This window comes from Orbicella faveolata, unplaced genomic scaffold (assembly GCF_042242905.1).
Source record: "Orbicella faveolata isolate gen_17 unplaced genomic scaffold, um_ofav_v1 contig_4, whole genome shotgun sequence".
Classification (NCBI taxonomy): Eukaryota; Metazoa; Cnidaria; class Anthozoa; order Scleractinia; family Merulinidae; genus Orbicella; species Orbicella faveolata.
In genome coordinates, this window is record NW_028301569.1 from 12,640,915 (window position 1) to 12,657,816 (window position 16,902).

The 16,902-nt window shown below is 36.9% G+C and overlaps 2 protein-coding genes across 3 annotated transcripts in view; both read right to left on the reverse strand.

The window, feature by feature from the left end:
- Nucleotides 1–521: 521 nt before the first annotated feature.
- Nucleotides 522–14,740, reverse strand: LOC110045115 (glutathione S-transferase Mu 1-like). The gene is made up of 11 exons (XM_020750718.2): nt 14,608–14,740; nt 14,363–14,438; nt 11,740–11,804; nt 10,031–10,078; nt 9,883–9,916; nt 9,299–9,348; nt 7,759–7,809; nt 5,690–5,785; nt 2,440–2,529; nt 1,099–1,119; nt 522–707 (listed from the first exon to the last, which is right to left on the reverse strand). The coding sequence occupies exons 1-11, from the start codon at nt 14,641–14,643 to the stop codon at nt 624–626; spliced, it is 651 nt and encodes a 216-aa protein (XP_020606377.2). The 5' UTR covers nt 14,644–14,740; the 3' UTR covers nt 522–623.
- Nucleotides 14,741–15,151: 411 nt separating this feature from the next.
- The window catches only part of LOC110045114 (receptor-type tyrosine-protein phosphatase epsilon-like), a 44,866-nt gene continuing 43,115 nt past the window's right edge, over nt 15,152–16,902 (reverse strand). For both annotated transcript variants that reach the window (XM_020750717.2, XM_089275817.1), the window contains one exon: nt 15,152–16,737. In XM_020750717.2, coding sequence (XP_020606376.2) covers nt 16,666–16,737 — 72 coding nt within the window. In that variant the 3' untranslated portion in view covers nt 15,152–16,665. The remainder of the gene's footprint in view (nt 16,738–16,902) is intronic.

The window sequence follows — 16,902 nt, forward strand, 5'->3', positions numbered from 1 at the left end:
ATATCCAGAATAATCAAGGTCAAGAATTATTCTGGATATCACAAAAATCTCATCACATTCATGTGAAAAATCCTTTGTCTGGAAACATGAACACAAGGCTTAGGATGTATAAAGTATTGTTATTCAAATTTAGAAGCCATTTATGCAAAGTGTCTATTAGTAGGCAAGCAAAACACTTGGCTATTTATCAATATATGTAATTGATAAATTAGGTAAAATACCACCAAAGCAAATTAGTGAAGCTGAAGTTTCAAGCATGAACCCTTCCTTAGACTTGACTTTGACTAACTCTGACAAAGGGCTACCGCTTGAAATGCCAGTTTCATTTACACACTAAAGCAGTGTTCATTTGCTTTTATCAGCTTCGAGTTGATAAATAGCTAAGAATACAAAGAAAGCAGATTGCAGCTAATTAGCTTTCCCATTATCCCAGCTGCAATCTCATTATCTTTTATTAGTTCATTGTTGCTGTTGTTGTTTTTGTCTGATAAATGGCAAAAAAGAAACCTCAACAAAGTGTGTTGAATGTAACAGCATTATTTATTCTTCTTTCCTAACACCTAACAAGACAGCAGAATGATAGATCTTCATTACATCTTTTGTCGTCCCACTTCTTTGTAAATTTACTTGAACTTTGCCATTTTGTTATTAATGGGATGGGCCTTGAACTTGTCTGACTTCATATATGCAGCAATGGTAGGTAACTCCTGAAGAACGAAAACAGAACAAAACGGTTTAAACTTTTTAATTTCAGTACATTCAAATCACAAAATTAAAAAAGTTCATTTCTAACTTTTTTTCATATGAAGTGAAAATTAACACAAGTTATTTTGTATTGTTTATTTTGAAAGCCTCTCATAATAGTGGCACACTGTCAAATTAATGGCATTAGTTTACTAATTTTAAACTAATCTCAAACATAGATTCTTTGAGTGGAAACAGCTGATGAAAATAATGATCAAGTAGACACTACCATTTTGATTTATGTATTGAATACTTGAAGCCAAGACGTTTGCAACAAACATATAGCAAAAAAACAAAAACAAAATTACAGGAAAATAATCTTCAATATTACTAATTCTAATCCTAAACAGTTACCTCAATCCGAGTTAAGAATTCCTGAAAAAGAGTGAAAATTTGTTACAATTATTATAATTACTAAATAATTAGGGATGACTCCTGAGGTGGGTTCCTAGGTGTATCCTTTTCAGGTCCTTAGGAAGATCTGAGGTGTGGAGACCTTAAAGTGGGTCCCATGTAGGGTAGGTGCTTATTAATACGTGCATCTTCAAATTATAGGACTCTTTGAAAGCATGTTCAACATTTAGAAAGACAGCATGATTTATCCCATGCATTGAAGAAAAACATTGCTGCATATATACATGTATTCTGTGATATCCCAGGTTGCAATATCCCATGGGAAAGCCCTGAAAAGCCCCATTGGGGAGGTTCAGTAAAGTATTTATTCATTCATTCATCATATTCATGAAAGTTTCTTGCTGTTATTCGCTAGCTGCCTCCACGTTTTCCCACCAGAAGCCTACCCAACAGCACATGCAAGCTATTTTCCATTCAGCTCAAGTCAGATTTTGTGAGAAGTGTTCCATCTGGAATAAGAGTCAAATTACTCTCCCTCTCTTTCAATCTTCTATAAATCAACCTGAGGTTTGGGAAAGCTGAATGTAGTAAGGAAAGACTGTGCAGATGCTGTCAGGAACTTGAACTGAGGAATTTGCCAAACCCAAGAATGGTAAATAAAACAAGACCTTTGTCATGGACCTGCTTAAAATCATTTGGAAATGAGATTGTGGAAGATTTTTATCTTACATCAGAGAGAGAGGCAGAAAAATTAACATGTGATTGGCTGAACACAAACAAGAAATGAGAAATGGTGAGGTCAAAAATCACACTGCTGGCCATCATCAACTTACAAACCACAGAACTGACTGGGACTCTACTCGGTGCTTAACTTAAAGACAGTACAAAATGGTACACAAACTTGGAATGAAAGCTTCTCAACAGATACCAGCAGTTACCAGCAACTCACAAATGACTTGTTCACAACAACAAAAAACCCTCAGTCTTCAATCCAACCTTTGCAAACAGAATGACTTCAATTGACCAATAATAGATGGATAAAGCTCACTTAAACTGTGACCAATCACTGCTGACAAGTTTTAAACATCTTACAGTCAGTAACATTATGGCTAAATTAGTACTGACCAGTCAGTTTCAAGCAACCACACTAAAAACACCATTGACCTCTTGACAAACACTTTTCATTTGACACTAACATGGCTTTTACTTTGAAAGGTCCTTCAAACATCAGTCAACAACAGCAACTCTTTTCAGAATAACACTCATCTAGCCTATCACAGTTACTCTATCTATTCATTTTCTACTTAGCGCATTTGAAATAACACAAATGTTATTTTGTACCTTGAGGTTATTATGAGGTTCCAGTAAAGAGGGCTCAAAAATTCTGTGTTGATCCATCATTTCGTACAAGATAAAGTCAACAAAGGTAATCTATGATGTACAAATGAAAAAGCAAAATTAAATCCAAAAAGTCATATGAATACTTCTGGGTGGCCTGTAAAGTTCATTAAATAAGGTGGCTGGCAACAGTTTCCAGCCCCTTTACAACAGCTTTACTTTGTTGTAATAATAGTCCACCACTGTTTAACAAATAATAATAATTATAATTATAATGACCAGCCATTAGTGAACCAATAGTGGTGATCTTCATACCATAATAAGTTACCATTATAGCATTACCACCTGTTAAAAACATTACTTGATTTTAGCGTTGACTGCTTATAACTCAAAAAACAAACTCAGTGACCCCCATTTTTTATTATTAAGTTGTGATATGCATGATAAGATGCAACGTTTTGCAAAGTTTAAAAATATTCTACTGAGGGAGCTCCGAGCAACCTTAAATTTTCCAAATTTAGGGTGGCTATGAACTCCCTCCATAGGATTTTTCTTTATTCATTAAGTCTTATTCAAAACTACAAAGTAACAACAATTTCCACAAGAATTCAACACTATAATACTGAAGGAGTGTACTTTAAAAATTTGACTCTCTTCTGTTGTTGTTGCTTTACTATTTTGGACTTGTAAAATAGGTACCGGGATTGCGGTGGGATCCCGCCAAGATTCCTGGCACTTGCTAAGATCCCGCCGAGGTGGTCAGTTTCCCCAGCAGGATCCTTCCCAGGGAAAATTCTTGCAGTGCATCTTGGCAAGAATCCGGCTGACAAATCTGTGCTTGCCGGGATCCCACCAAGAAAAAAATCTGCTCCAGGAATCTAGGAGGATCTTGCTAGGAAGCAAAATCTTGGTAGTATTCCCAGCAAGAACTTAATTCTTGCCAAGAAAAAATTATTACATAGAATTCCCACCAAGAACTTGTACATTCTCATGGCCGAAACACAAATCCTGGCAAGGGTGTGTTAAACCTGGTGTGGAGATAAACTGCTTCATGGTTGACCCTGGGAGCAACTGTCACTCTAAAACTATCGTGAACCATATCTAGTTAAAGTTTTAATAAGCTTATTTATTAAGACTCAGTCTTAAAAGTTTGGCATGTCAAAAACAAGCCGTGAAGACAAAATCCCATGCATATTTATTTGCAAACATGTCGATCGCGTCTAGACAAACTGGAGCTTTTCATGGCGACGACTAGCCGAGTGCTCTAATGTGTTTCATAGGAGAAAAATAAGATCTTTGTTGATTTCCATATGTGTGGCCTCTTTGTTTTGAAATTTCTGCAAGATTTTAATTAGATGTCCATAGATAGGATTACTTCTCAGGATTCTAGTGACCATCACTCAGCGATGATCTTCTGATGGCAAACTCCGAAAATTGGCTGCAATATAAATGCTCACTTTGCCTTGAAAATTTTCTTTGTGACAGCATCTGGCAAATCTCTTTTGTGAAGATCTTCCTGCATGCCACACAAATAGCAAACTTGTTGTGGGAATATTCCTGCCAAGGTCATTAACCCAGCAATACGATTGGCTGACTAAAATCACGTGGGATATAGCACACGCCATCCTGCAAGTAGGAGACAAAGTTTGAGTGCTCTGAGTGCTGCTAAAAATCCACATCAGAAAAATCTGGAAAATTGTTTGTTTGCCTGGTTTGATTACTTCGAAGCTTCAGTAAGGACCTTTCTGTAGGGAAAAGCTGCTTTGTTGAAGTTGCTGTAAATTGCAAACCAGCTGTTTGAGGGTCAAAGCATGGACATTGGTCGTGCGAGGAATTTCACGAAGACTTCGTCAGGCTAGCCTTGATGGATTTGTGTAACCTGAACAATTTTTAACAAAGTGCAAAATCTGAGCTTCGGATGAAGGTAAAAATTTAAATGAAAGCCATTCACACTGGGGTGAAGTTGTACTTGTTAATGCTTATAATGGGCAGTGATTATTATCAGACTAAGTTTTGACTTGACAGGGCTTGAAATGTCAATCATGAAAACTACGAATGCGAATTTACTTCTTCACGGCCTCAACAGATTAAGTTTGGTACATCATGTTATCTTCTTCTTTGCTTGTCAAGTGAAAGGTCAGTTTCCCTTTCGTTGCTTTAATTTCTGTAATGATTTTCTTTGACTAAAAATTTTGTTACATGCAGGTATCACAAAGTGTAAAGTGAGCACAAAATATTCACATCTCTTTTAAGCTTAAGTGTCTCATGCCAATTTGTGTACATGAGCTTATTAAAGCATTTTATCTTTTTTTGCGAACCAAACAACTGTGACTAAATTTTTTGTTAGTTGATTAATTAAATCATGTTGTTTTGAGTAGAGTCATTTATCAGTCTGTTTTTCTCGGTATCTGAGAGATCGGATAACAGTCCAGCTGTTTAAATTCAAACTTGGCACCATGAATTTTGGTAGAATTTCTTCTTCTTAACTCATTGACACTGTTTTTCTGTTTCACTGATATCACTGACATCTTTAATTAAAACACATTTTAATTAGTATTAAATCAAACCACCTTAAGGCCAAATGTGTACATTTTAATTAAGTTAGTTTTGTCTGTAACTACTCTTAAACATGTTAACACTGGGAAGCTTTAACCTTTATTTAAATAATGATGGCTCCAAAAGAAATTTGTGGCAGTATGACTTGCCAAGATTCCTGCAGTGTATCTCGGAATCTCAGCAAGATTTTCACTTCCTGACGCGAATCTTGGCAAGATTCCCGGCAAGATCAGGCTGATATTTTGGCTGCCAGGAATTTGATTCTCCGCAAGAATCTTGGCAAGTTTCACAGTAGGATCGTACCAAGATTTTGGCCGCTGGGAATTTGCTTCTCAGCGAGAATCTTGGCAAGTTTTGCGACAGGATCACAGCAAGATTTTTGTCACCGGGATTTTTGCTTCCTGGTGAGAATCTTGGTGAGATTTGCAGCAGGATCGTGCTGAGATTTTGACCACCGAGATTCTTGCTTCCCTGCAAGAATCTTGGCGAGATTCATGACATGATCCTTGCAAGATTTTGGCCGCTGGGAATTTCCCTTCCTGGCGAGAATCTTGCCGGGATCTGCCCACTGGAAATGAAAATCCCGTCTGCCAAAATCTCGCCAGTATCCCAGCGGGATCCCGCCAACATCCCGGTCCTTATTTTACAAGGGTGACTCTTAACACCTGAAATAACATACATTTTGATGTTCATGTACCTTTTCTCCAGCCAAAAACTTCCTTTCTCCCAAAAAGTCAGAGAGTTGTTGAATGGAGGACTTGACACTCTTGATATAGCCAGCTTTTAGATTCTCCTGCCAGGGGAAAAAACAATAATTAAAATCATTTTAAAAAAGGTAATAACAATGAATATTAGATAATCAATCAAACTATAAAGCTCTCAGGTACATGCATGCAAGTCACCTGATCTTTGGGATTACTTTGAAAAAAAGGTGATTACATCAAATTCATCTGGAACTGTTTTTCTTATTACTGGGAGTAAACAATCACTCAAAAGGATAAACTCAACAATTTTATTTTGTATTATTTTATTATATGGCTTGTGTTTGCAGTCAATATAACAAGCACTTTGATTGGCTAGCTCTAGGGCATTATTCTCCAGTAATACCCACAAGCTGATTATTACAGGCCTGCAAAAACAAAACAAAAAGCCATATAACAAAAACAACTTATTAACCTCAAATTTTTGGTCTTTACGGGAAAATCTCAAACCTTAGCCTTGCCGCAATGACTTTGTTATTGCTCGGTCAATATGGGAAGGTCTCAGTTTGAGATTTCCCGTAAAGACCTCACTCTTGGTTAATAAGTAGTTATTAATGAAATATCTTTAAAAATGCTATTGCAAAAGTTCATAGAGTTCTGATACACAATCATATGTTGGTAGGTAATCACTAATACTAGAGCTGAAAAGTATGGAAATACCCAATTTGTAATCCCAAAAATGAACAAAGTCACATACAGGTGCTTTCAATTATTTTAAGACTTCTGCAGGGAATTTGAACAGCGTTTCAGGAGGACAGTTACCCTGCAAGCAGTTGGTTTCTCATATGCCGAATGAGGGAGAAACAACTGTGAGCGACTGTACGTTGCTTTGAGTTAACTACTGTCCAGCGCTATGCATGGACGAATAATTTAACTTTGAACCGGTAAAACTAGTTTAAAAGCTGGTTTAGGCTCGGCCACATGCGTTCACCAACGTAACTGCCGCGTTTAAGTGAGCCCACTGTGTAGCGATCAAAGTCCAACTTCACTGCAAGCGGCTATGATTTGGGTTATGATGTTCAAAGACGTTTCATAATTCTTCAAGACTGCTGTACGTCGCTGGAAGTTCTTCCTCTAGGATGACGTCCAGTCGCTTGAAACAGCTTTAACAAATTCGCCTTCGATCGCATTACCCCACTTAAAATCGTATTGTTGTTTGAAGTATTGTGTTCAACGAACTCAGCCATCCTGCACGCAGGGAGAAGGAAAGAAAGCCTTAAATTTAGGTTTTAGATTTAGACTACAAACTTGATAATACTGTGACGAAGGTCTGGAGTGTTCTTTTGCTTGTGATCTTGGCAAAAAATGTGCTTTTTTTTGACCAGTGTTGTACAAACACTGTTAGCGAACAAATGGAACTGATGTCAAATACATCACATGGGGCTAACAACAAACTTGTGCACGCTCGGTAGAAAAGCAGACAGTTGTTCGCAGTGGTTTCTCTCTCATTTAATAGGGGAAACCAACTGCTTGCAGGGTAGAGGACAGTCGTACTGGGGAACTAGTTGTTTACAAGAGTGGCAAAATTAAGGACAGCTCCAACAACATTATTAATAATAGCTATAATAATTATTATAACGATTACAAACATAGCTTAATGCTTCTGGGTATCAAAAATAACTCAACCATTTAAACCTGGTGGTACATAAGGCAACAGTTTATGTCCAGATTAAAATAAGATAATTTATTAATTGAGAGACTAACAAAATACATTCTGAAGATTTAGTGATTTCCCTTTTTGAGCAACAAAAGTGACCAAGGGCTAGAGTTAGGAACTGGACAATAATCTGAGTCAAACAGTGGCTATTATCTGCACATTTCAAGTTAAAGAAGGACATAAGTTCACAAATCAAGCTTATTTCAAGTAAGATCTGTGCAGGAAAGAACTCAATATACTGCTTTGTGTTCTAAACACCCTTTCCTAAAATAGTGTAACACTGGCCTTTGATCTAAAGGAAGGAATATGGTCACAATGACTGCATACTCAAGAGCATGACACACTTACGAAGTCTGGATTATAGCAAAGTCCAACAAACTTGTTACGAACATCCATAAGCTATGAATACAGAGAATATTCATTTATTAATATAATTGGAAATTGTATCACTGTTCACATAATTTTCAAGCAGACAGCTGGTTATTTTTTTGACACACATCAAGCAAAACAAATCAAAAACAAGTTCTTATAAGGATCGACTTTTATAAACATTTTAAAAGAAAAATTAATGATAAAAATGGTACATGACATTTCAATGAACTCATGCCAACATTATTGTTGAATATAAAACAATAATATTATTAACCTAAGTAACATATAATATATACACAGAAATGGAAGTGTGAATAAATACATATTCAATGTAAATCAATCATGGAAATGTATAATAAAATATTTTGCACGAATAGCGTCTGTTTGAGTGTTAAATATCGTTTTTTTCTAATTCAAATCATGAGCTTTCCAAAATGTACACTCTTAAGCTTGCGTCCACATATTTCCTAAGAATTTCAAAATTCTCACAAAGGATCACCAGCAGTAACAACAATATACAACATATAAAATTTGTCAAGATGCACCAGCAAGTTCACTAATTACGGAAATACAAACTAAGTAGTTGAAAAAAAACAACACGTAAAACAATAATAATAATATTTATTTATTTAATAGTAATAATAATAATACTAATAATAATGATAATGGTAATAATAAAATAACAACAACATCTTTTATTCAAACAGGTGGGTTTTAAAGCTAATATAGCTTATGGTACTGTGTAAAAAATGTTAAAAGGACAATAAAAAATTGAAAAATGCAAGAAAGATATGAATAAAATCAATAAAAGATGAAATCGCTGTCAATTTGGGGACCCATTTGCGGTGACTCTTCACTAAAGTTCAAGTTTCTGAGGGCGGGAGACTTTTTTGCCCTTTTTAGTTTAGCATCATCTCTAGCGCTGACAGTGGATGGTTCTAAAAGATTCCAAACAATGGATCCTCTGTATGACACAGTGTTTTTCATATAATAAGTTTCAAAACGTTGTATGCTAACACGATGTTGATGACAGAGGTCATACTTAGACTCTAATTGGATTAAATGTTCCATGCAGGATAAAGTTGTACAATATTTGGAGAGGAAGCCACATCAACCTTAGCTGGTTTTCATGCAGGTCTTCCATCCTGGTCTAGGGATTTAGAGATGTTGGTTTTTGTGGAGGAAGGAAAACTGGAGAACCCAGAGAAAAAACCCTTGGAACAAGGCGAGAATCAACAACATATGCAACCCACATATGGCACCAGGCCAGAATCAAACCTGGGCCGAGGACCTGGGCCACATCGACCAATGGGAGGCAAGTGCTTTCACCATGGTGCCATCCCTTCTCCACAAACACAAATAAAATTGCATTTTTTTTTCTGATGTATATAACTTCACATTCAGTGAAGAGAGTTTGCGACTGAATGGTTAAGAAAAAGATGTATTTCAACCAGTTCAACCAGCAGCGCTCTCAATGGTTTTTTGATCGGGTGGCTAAAAACATTAGAATCCTCACCTGATTTTCTGCAACATCCATTCTTATATTCTGTTCCTCAGTTGAGCCAACTAGTTAGACATAAACAATCATTAGTAATACTATGGCAATTCATATTTTTGCAATAAATGTTTTCAAGTCAAACCTTCAACAAACACGCTTTTAAAATAATTGTGGATATTGAGGATTACACTGCAATGTAAAATTTAAAAAAGTAATTATTATGAATTGTTAGTACATACCCCCATTTCTTGAGAAACCTCCATTGGGTGAACAAAAAGACATGTCTAATAGACCCTTTTCATAAATAGCTGCAAATTAAAAAAACTTTTATACGCATTTAAGTTAGCCTCTCTACCCTCGTTTGAGAGAAAAAATTATTTTGAATATCTATCAACCTAAAAACAAGGTTAGTAAGGCTTATTTTAATAGTTACAAAAGAATTTATAATTGGCAGCCATTTATGAAAAGGGTCTACAGACTCTACTATCCTAGAGGAAAATGTTGACATACAGATGCAGCAGCTCTATCCAGTTGTCTTAACTCAAGCCATTCACTATGGTCCCAGATTACACAAGAGACAACACATTGATTGAGACACTTACACAAGTCATGTTTTCTTGCAATATGACGCATTATCTGGAAAGTTCAAAGACAAAAGCATTAATGATATCAGATCAATACTAATCTGAGGTCTCTCTTAGTATTACTCATCTATCTCAAAACATTATGTTACAGGAGATTATCACTTACTGCATTACTTTGAGTTATCTTGACATCCCCATCAATGTAATAAGGAAGCTGTCAATGAATATCAAAGATAAACAAATTAACAACCCAGACAATCATCTCCTTCAAGTACAACTCACTATGTTATATGTATGGGTTATTGACTAAGTGTGAGGTCAAGATGGCTGGATATTGGCCAAGTTCTTTTTTTGTGTGTTTATGGACTGAGACGGAGTGGAGGTCCATAAACTCGCAAAAAAAGAACCAGGCCAATATCCAGCCATCTTGACCGAACAAGCTTGGTCAATAAAGGATTTATTATGTGGCTTTCGGGGACATTTCTTGCGGGACACGGTGCGTAGTCCCAAGCAGGCAAGATAGCTCCATCTTGCCTGTTCAGGTAGCCAATCACAGCGCAGGATTTGATTCATCTTGCCTGTTCACAGAGCTAGCCATATAATAAAGAAGGTTAAATCTTATTGAGTACTCCATTATTTAACATGATTGTACCTAAAGATTGAACAATTAATACATCAAACCAGGATGCACTTTATAATTTAATACCTAGATAACAGTAATCCTTTTTAGCAGGGGCGTAGCCAGGGGGCTCCTGGGGTGCCTGTGACCCCCCTTTTGTAAGCGTTTTTTTAAGCAAACAGCCCACAACAGGTGGTGAAAATGACATAACAATCTGGTGAGCACCCTCACTTTGACACAGTGTGACCCCCCCTTTGAAAAATCCTGGCTACGCCCCTGTTTATAGTAACTTGGAAACGCTGTATAAAGCAACTGATGGCTTGCTGAAACATCCATTTACAAGGCCTTTAATTACGCCAGAAACATTATTACTGAGGCAACATCCATGAAAAAATGACTGAGGCAATTTCCATGGTTATAAGGTTGTTTATGACGACTCAAGTAGACCAAAAAAATGACTGAGGCAAGTACCTCAGTTTGCCTGTTACTTAAGCTACAGCCCTGATTTAAGGTGGCTCCCTATAGTTTTACGATCGCGCGAGCGCTGAGGAAGTAATCTGTGTGCGCTCAAAGGAAAACGTCAGTGTTTCTCAATATTTTATTACGTCGGCATGAGCACAAAAAGCAAAACTGACAGTGAATTTTCTCGCGTTTCCTTTGGTGAAATTCCGTAAAATTTGGCAGATTGGTAGCAAATATTTTACTTTAGTCGGAGCTTGTTTTTCAGGGAAATCTATAAGACCAGATTTTTACAGCAGTAAAAGACATAAATTTGAAAATACTGAAAAAAACTGCCTTTACAAACCCTACTTTTTTCATATTTAAAATTCATATCCTGCTGGAAGCAATGTGATGTAAAAATTTTGGAAGATTTCACCAAAGGAAATTCATGAAAATCACAAGTAAAGCCATAAAAACAGTAAAAAACACTTTTGTTTGGGCATTATAATTTAAGAATAAATCCCAAAATTTTAACAGAGATGATAGCAAAACACCATGTAATCATTGCTTATTACATGTAATAAGTTTGAGACTACTAGGTGTGAAAGCGAATGCAAAAATAGCATTCAAAACATAACACTTGTCTGTGCAACGCCATAAATGATTACCCTATGGAGCCACCGTAAGTTGCTGTATGGTTGTTGCAAATAATGCTGTACCTACCAGCACTTGAGCAGACAGTAAAAACTTGCACAACTACATGTACCTTGTACATGTAACTGCTACCTATAGGTATGATAACAGTAGCCACTTACGTTAGGGAAATCCAGCCCCAAAGTGTACTTGACTGAAGTCCAGGATTCTGCCTTATAATCAGGACCTTAATTAAAGTAGTTAGCACAAATTTAGTGCCAAGATCAAAAGGTATTTTCACACCTTTCAAGAACAACATTGTCCAGCAAATACTTTTCAAATATGTTTGTTGAACTTCTCAAAAATCAATAAAAAAATCAACAATCATATAATGCTAATTTACTTTTTGTCTGGGTGACATGGTCAGGAAGCCGTAATAGTTGCATCATTACTCCAATATGTACAATTAGAAGACACTCCTTATATCCTATTGCCCATACTTAAGCATGCAATATCTTTCATATCATCCTTTGCACTGACAAACAGAAGTTATGAACAGAATGAGACTTAACCAAACAAAATTAAGTATAAGAGTTAGACAAAACTAAGTGTATCCTACATTTGCACAATACAATGCTATCTTCTGTTCATTAATGTGTTATGGTTATAATGTGTAGGATTTTGAATACATGTCAATGTGGGGAAGAGTTGTCTCGAGTGGAAGGGTTAACCCTAACCCTACCCTACCCAACTCCTCTCCCCTCATCCCCCCCCCCCCCCAAACAAGTCACCTTTCACCAAGGTTCATCACACATTCAAAGTGAAGACATATTAGACGATCATTGCAGTTATATACACAATTTAAGCAGCTGTGAAATTATAGTCTGAAAAAAATTCAGGCCTGAACGAGATTCAAACCTATGACCTCTATGATATCGTACATGTAGATATTGATATTGTTGTTGGTATATCAGTGCAGTACTCTACCAACTGAGCTATCAGGCCAACTGGGAGCTGGTCACATTGTGAGTTCATAATATACCCGCAGATAGAGAAGAATGCAAATGAATATATGAAAGATTATATATTTGAACAGTGGAGAAAGACCGTTCAGGCCTGAAATGCACTCATGGAATCACAGGTGGCCCAAGCCCACGATGCCTGGAGTTATCATCTTTTTATCTTTTTTGTTTTAACTTTTATGTGAACGTTCAGCAAAACGCGACATATATAACCGACATATACTATTACCTAACGACCGAGTTTGAATATGCGAAACATGACTCTTACCTTGCAGCATATGGAGGTGTTGTGTTACAACGGTTTGAATTTATAAAAGTTTTTATGGGAACACAATGGTTTTGCATTAAAAGTCAATCATCCTTATCATTTTGTGGACAAAATCTACTTACCCTGTTGCTGTGTTGTATTCTTTGTTGTTTGCCAGCTCCTCGGGCTGGTACATTTTTATATATGTATTATCAGAGTTAATTTATTTAGTTATTTATTTATTTATTTATATATTTTATGACAAACTTTTATAATTTAGCTGGTGCAATGTCTTAATCATTTTACCAACTTTTAAAATAAATTTAGATGTGGATATAGATGTAGATCTGACATCATTTCGGTGAGTTATTGCTGTGTGGGTTTCCACTGCAAAAATAAAAAAAGGCTGGACACTCATTTCAGGAGTGCCCACCACTTGAAGCGAATAAACCCACTGAAAATAACCCTGCCAACTCTGTTCCTCAGTAAAATCAAAGAAGAGATCATCAGTTCACTCACTATGCAATTCCGTCCACCATGCCTTCCCTAAGGAAACATTTATTTTGAGATTGCTTCACGGTTCATGGTTCGCATAGTACATTGGATAACTATAATTAGCCCAACCGGGGTAGTCAGCATCGATTAGCATTGATTTGTCAACAACCAATGACACCTCCATATGCTGCAAGACGAGAGTGACTTTTGCGTATTCAACCACAGTCATTATGTAATAGTATATGTCGGCCATACATGTCTCATTTCGCTGAAGGTTCGCAAAAAAGTAACAAAAAAAGATAAAAAAAATTATAACTCCTCGGCTCGTGAGCTTGGGCTGCCTGTGGTGGAATAATTGTTGAGGTTATTCCCCAGTATTGCATTGCGCATCCCTACTGTGCATAATTTCCCGCGTAATTAGCGCGCGTGCATTAAAAAATGGCGGTTTTTTCTTTACAGCTGGACCTCGCCATAGAGGTAAATTGTCATTTTCTCGCAAACGAGTATAGTGACCTATCATTTTCTTCTCTTTTTTTGAATTGAGTAATAAATTTCTTTGTGTAAAATAAATATGGACCAATTCTCAGTGTAGAACAAAAAGCAATAGTCGGAAACGTGAATTTAGCAAGCAATCGTGACCACAATCATGGTGCTATTATAAGGATTTATTTGGGTATAAACAAGGTGCTGTTGCTCCTAAACGAACATGGGGACCCCTCATTTTTATTTCAAAATTTAAGTTCCTGTAATATAAACAATCAATAGGCAAAGTTTCACAGAAGTCTCAGTGCAGGTTCTATTTCAGTGGAATGACCTTAAGTACCCCAATATATACCCAATACCTATACCAAAGACAACGTTTCCTCCTATAAACTGTCCCTTGCAGCATTGCAGGAACTTCATTACGGTATGAATGCAATGGTTTTCGCAAGTTTTGGCACTGCACCCGCTGACATTTCATGCAAATTAAACATGATCAAATCGTTGCGAGACAAGTGAATCTTGCATGCTGGGCTTGTGTTAAACAACCTCACTCCTTACCGTCACCAATTTCATACCGCTCATCCTTAAACTCTGTCTCAGTGTAGTTAAGTAAAAGGCGAATCGGTTCAGCAAGCTATTAAATAGAACGCAAAAACAAATTATAATTAAAAGCTCTCATACCACTTAGAATAAACGCGAAGACTTCAAGGGTTCGTACCGGGCTCACATACGATCGACACGTAGAATCTATCCAGGGGTTTTAGACAAACCAAGTAGAGAAACCAAGCCTTGAATCAACTCACCCCTCGAATGTCCCAGTAAGCAAGAATTGGCGCCATCACCGAAGAAAATCGATATTTTGTTGCGTAGGAAAACGTCTACTCTTCACTTCACTCCAACAAGGTCGTCGTTTTTCTCACAAGAGTCTGGTTACAAGTTTGATTCTACTCACACCACCCCCGACCCCTTCCCAGGCCCTGACTAGTTGGGAATTAATACGGTCGGAAAAGAAAGTCTTAGGGAATACTCAAAGCAGGTACTGAAAGAATAGTTTGCTCACAAGTTTTGTTCCAATTTGGTGCTGACTTGTCTAATCCGGGGGAAATGTTAGACTAGCATTCCTAACATTGAAAAATCTATCGGGGGAAGGCGGGGGAAGAGGCGGGGGGGGGGGGGGAGTGGGGGTAGTACGCATCCGCTGCATTAGTATATGACTGAGATTTACGGGGATCACTGCTTGCAACACCTTGTGAAATATACCTAACCCAGAGAACAGTGAGTAGAAAAGCCTCCCCCCTCTCCCCGAATCCCATGGGCAGCTCCGCGGGACAACCAGACTTCCCATAATACTTTACAATGTTGAGATAATTTTATTCAGTCACTAAGCAGACAATAGTAAACCATTGTCAAATTATTTACACAATTTTACAATATTAGTAGTCAATCATGACCGTAATAATGCTACACTTGTATGCCAAATACTAACTGTACCCTACGGCAAATAAAAATAACTAGAAAACGAAATTTAACAATTGATTGCAACATGAGATGCCTAATTTCCCAAGTATGAAACACAGGCAAAACTGACAAGGTACCAATTTTATCGCAGCTGTATGTAATTCGACCAATTAGTTTTTTTTCCTCCACGATTTAGCCCATTGCCCTTTGCTTGATAGAGATATTTGGAAAACCAACCGAAAGATGTCAGTAAAGCTGTCTGAAATGAATAAACATTACTGAAACAACGAGCAAATTTGACAGCAAACAGATCAATCATAGTGGCCAAGAAACTAACTTCAAAATATACTTTACAATTAATAAAACAGAACGATGTGGCGTAAAGAAGATCAAGACTATTCAACAGCAGTTCAAACCATAAACTACAATCACTATTTATCGTTATAGATTATCATCATCTTTGTATTATCAAAATTATATTCCAGCTTTCAGCTAACGCTTTTACTAATACTATTGAACACTCCAATTTTATGCTAATCTTGAATAATATTTTCCATCAAATGCTTCTTGAAAGACATTTCTTATTACTCTATATTGTTACGCAGGCAAAATTTTTAAAACGCAGTGTCTGCGTTAACTGAAACAAGTTCATCCGCAGTGACAATGCTCGTACAAAAAGCCCAGAAAGGGTCTGATCAATTTGTACCTATCAAAATAAAAAACGAATAACTTACGAGGATAGTCCACTATCTGTGCTGCTTCCAGCCGCAGTTGTTACCTAGCAACTACGATGGCCAAGAAACCTCAATCACAGGCTCACCTAATCCTCAAATTTCATCAGAGATTGTTCTGTTTTACAAACTACGGAGAGCAAAGCGTTGCTTGACGCAAATATTCTACTTATCCAATTTCAAGTTAAACTACAATCTAAAGAAAGTTCAACCATTCAGCCCTATGTTTATAATAACAATTTTCCTTGATGATCGCTAGTAGTTATACGTAAAGACTATCACCTTACTGTACTTTTAGAGACCACATTTTCTAAGTTATCAGCTCCTACACCTGTAGTTGACGATTTTGTATATTCTTGCTACCTCTCCGTTGGTTATAAAAAATTGAAATTAAGGAGAAATTATATGATAATCACAACTAGGCCTTGAAAGGTTCATACGCCTTTCTATTTACGGGACAACACCTAACAACTACTTCACTTAAATTTCACGGAAAGACTGCATGAAGAGACAAGGACTGCAAAGGACAATACTTGGTTCATTATGCAACAACTATGATGAAGTTCGTGAAAACTGACGAGAGGTGACACGAGCTGTTAATCCTTGCGTCACTTTTAATGCCACTTTTGATTCCAGTGCTCTGGGATGTATTCAGTGACGTCTGGTATCTGATCACACAAGATGTAGCGAGCAGTCTGCTTCAATATATTCCACCAGTGTATCGTAACAGAACTCGTACTGCTCCTTTACGAAAGAAAAAACATGGGTTTTTCATTACCCTTGTCAATAAAGTAGCAGTTACTGCTAAGTAATCACGCCAACCGCGATCAGTGTGATAATTGTCGCGAATTCAACAGATTTCTGTAGAACTGCACCATCAGTATAAAACAACAAGAAGATTTCAGGTAC

Excerpts from the sequence above, each read along its gene's own strand:
- LOC110045115 (XM_020750718.2), bottom strand. The coding sequence starts at position 14,643 with ATGGCGCCAATTCTTGCTTACTGGGACATTCGAGGG. Across the intron at positions 14,439-14,607 it reads CTTACTGGGACATTCGAGGG|CTTGCTGAACCGATTCGCCT; the intron begins GTGAGTTGATTC and ends TCTATTTAATAG. Across the intron at positions 10,079-11,739 it reads TGGGGCTGGATTTCCCTAAC|CTTCCTTATTACATTGATGG; the intron begins GTAAGTGGCTAC and ends ATTCATTGACAG.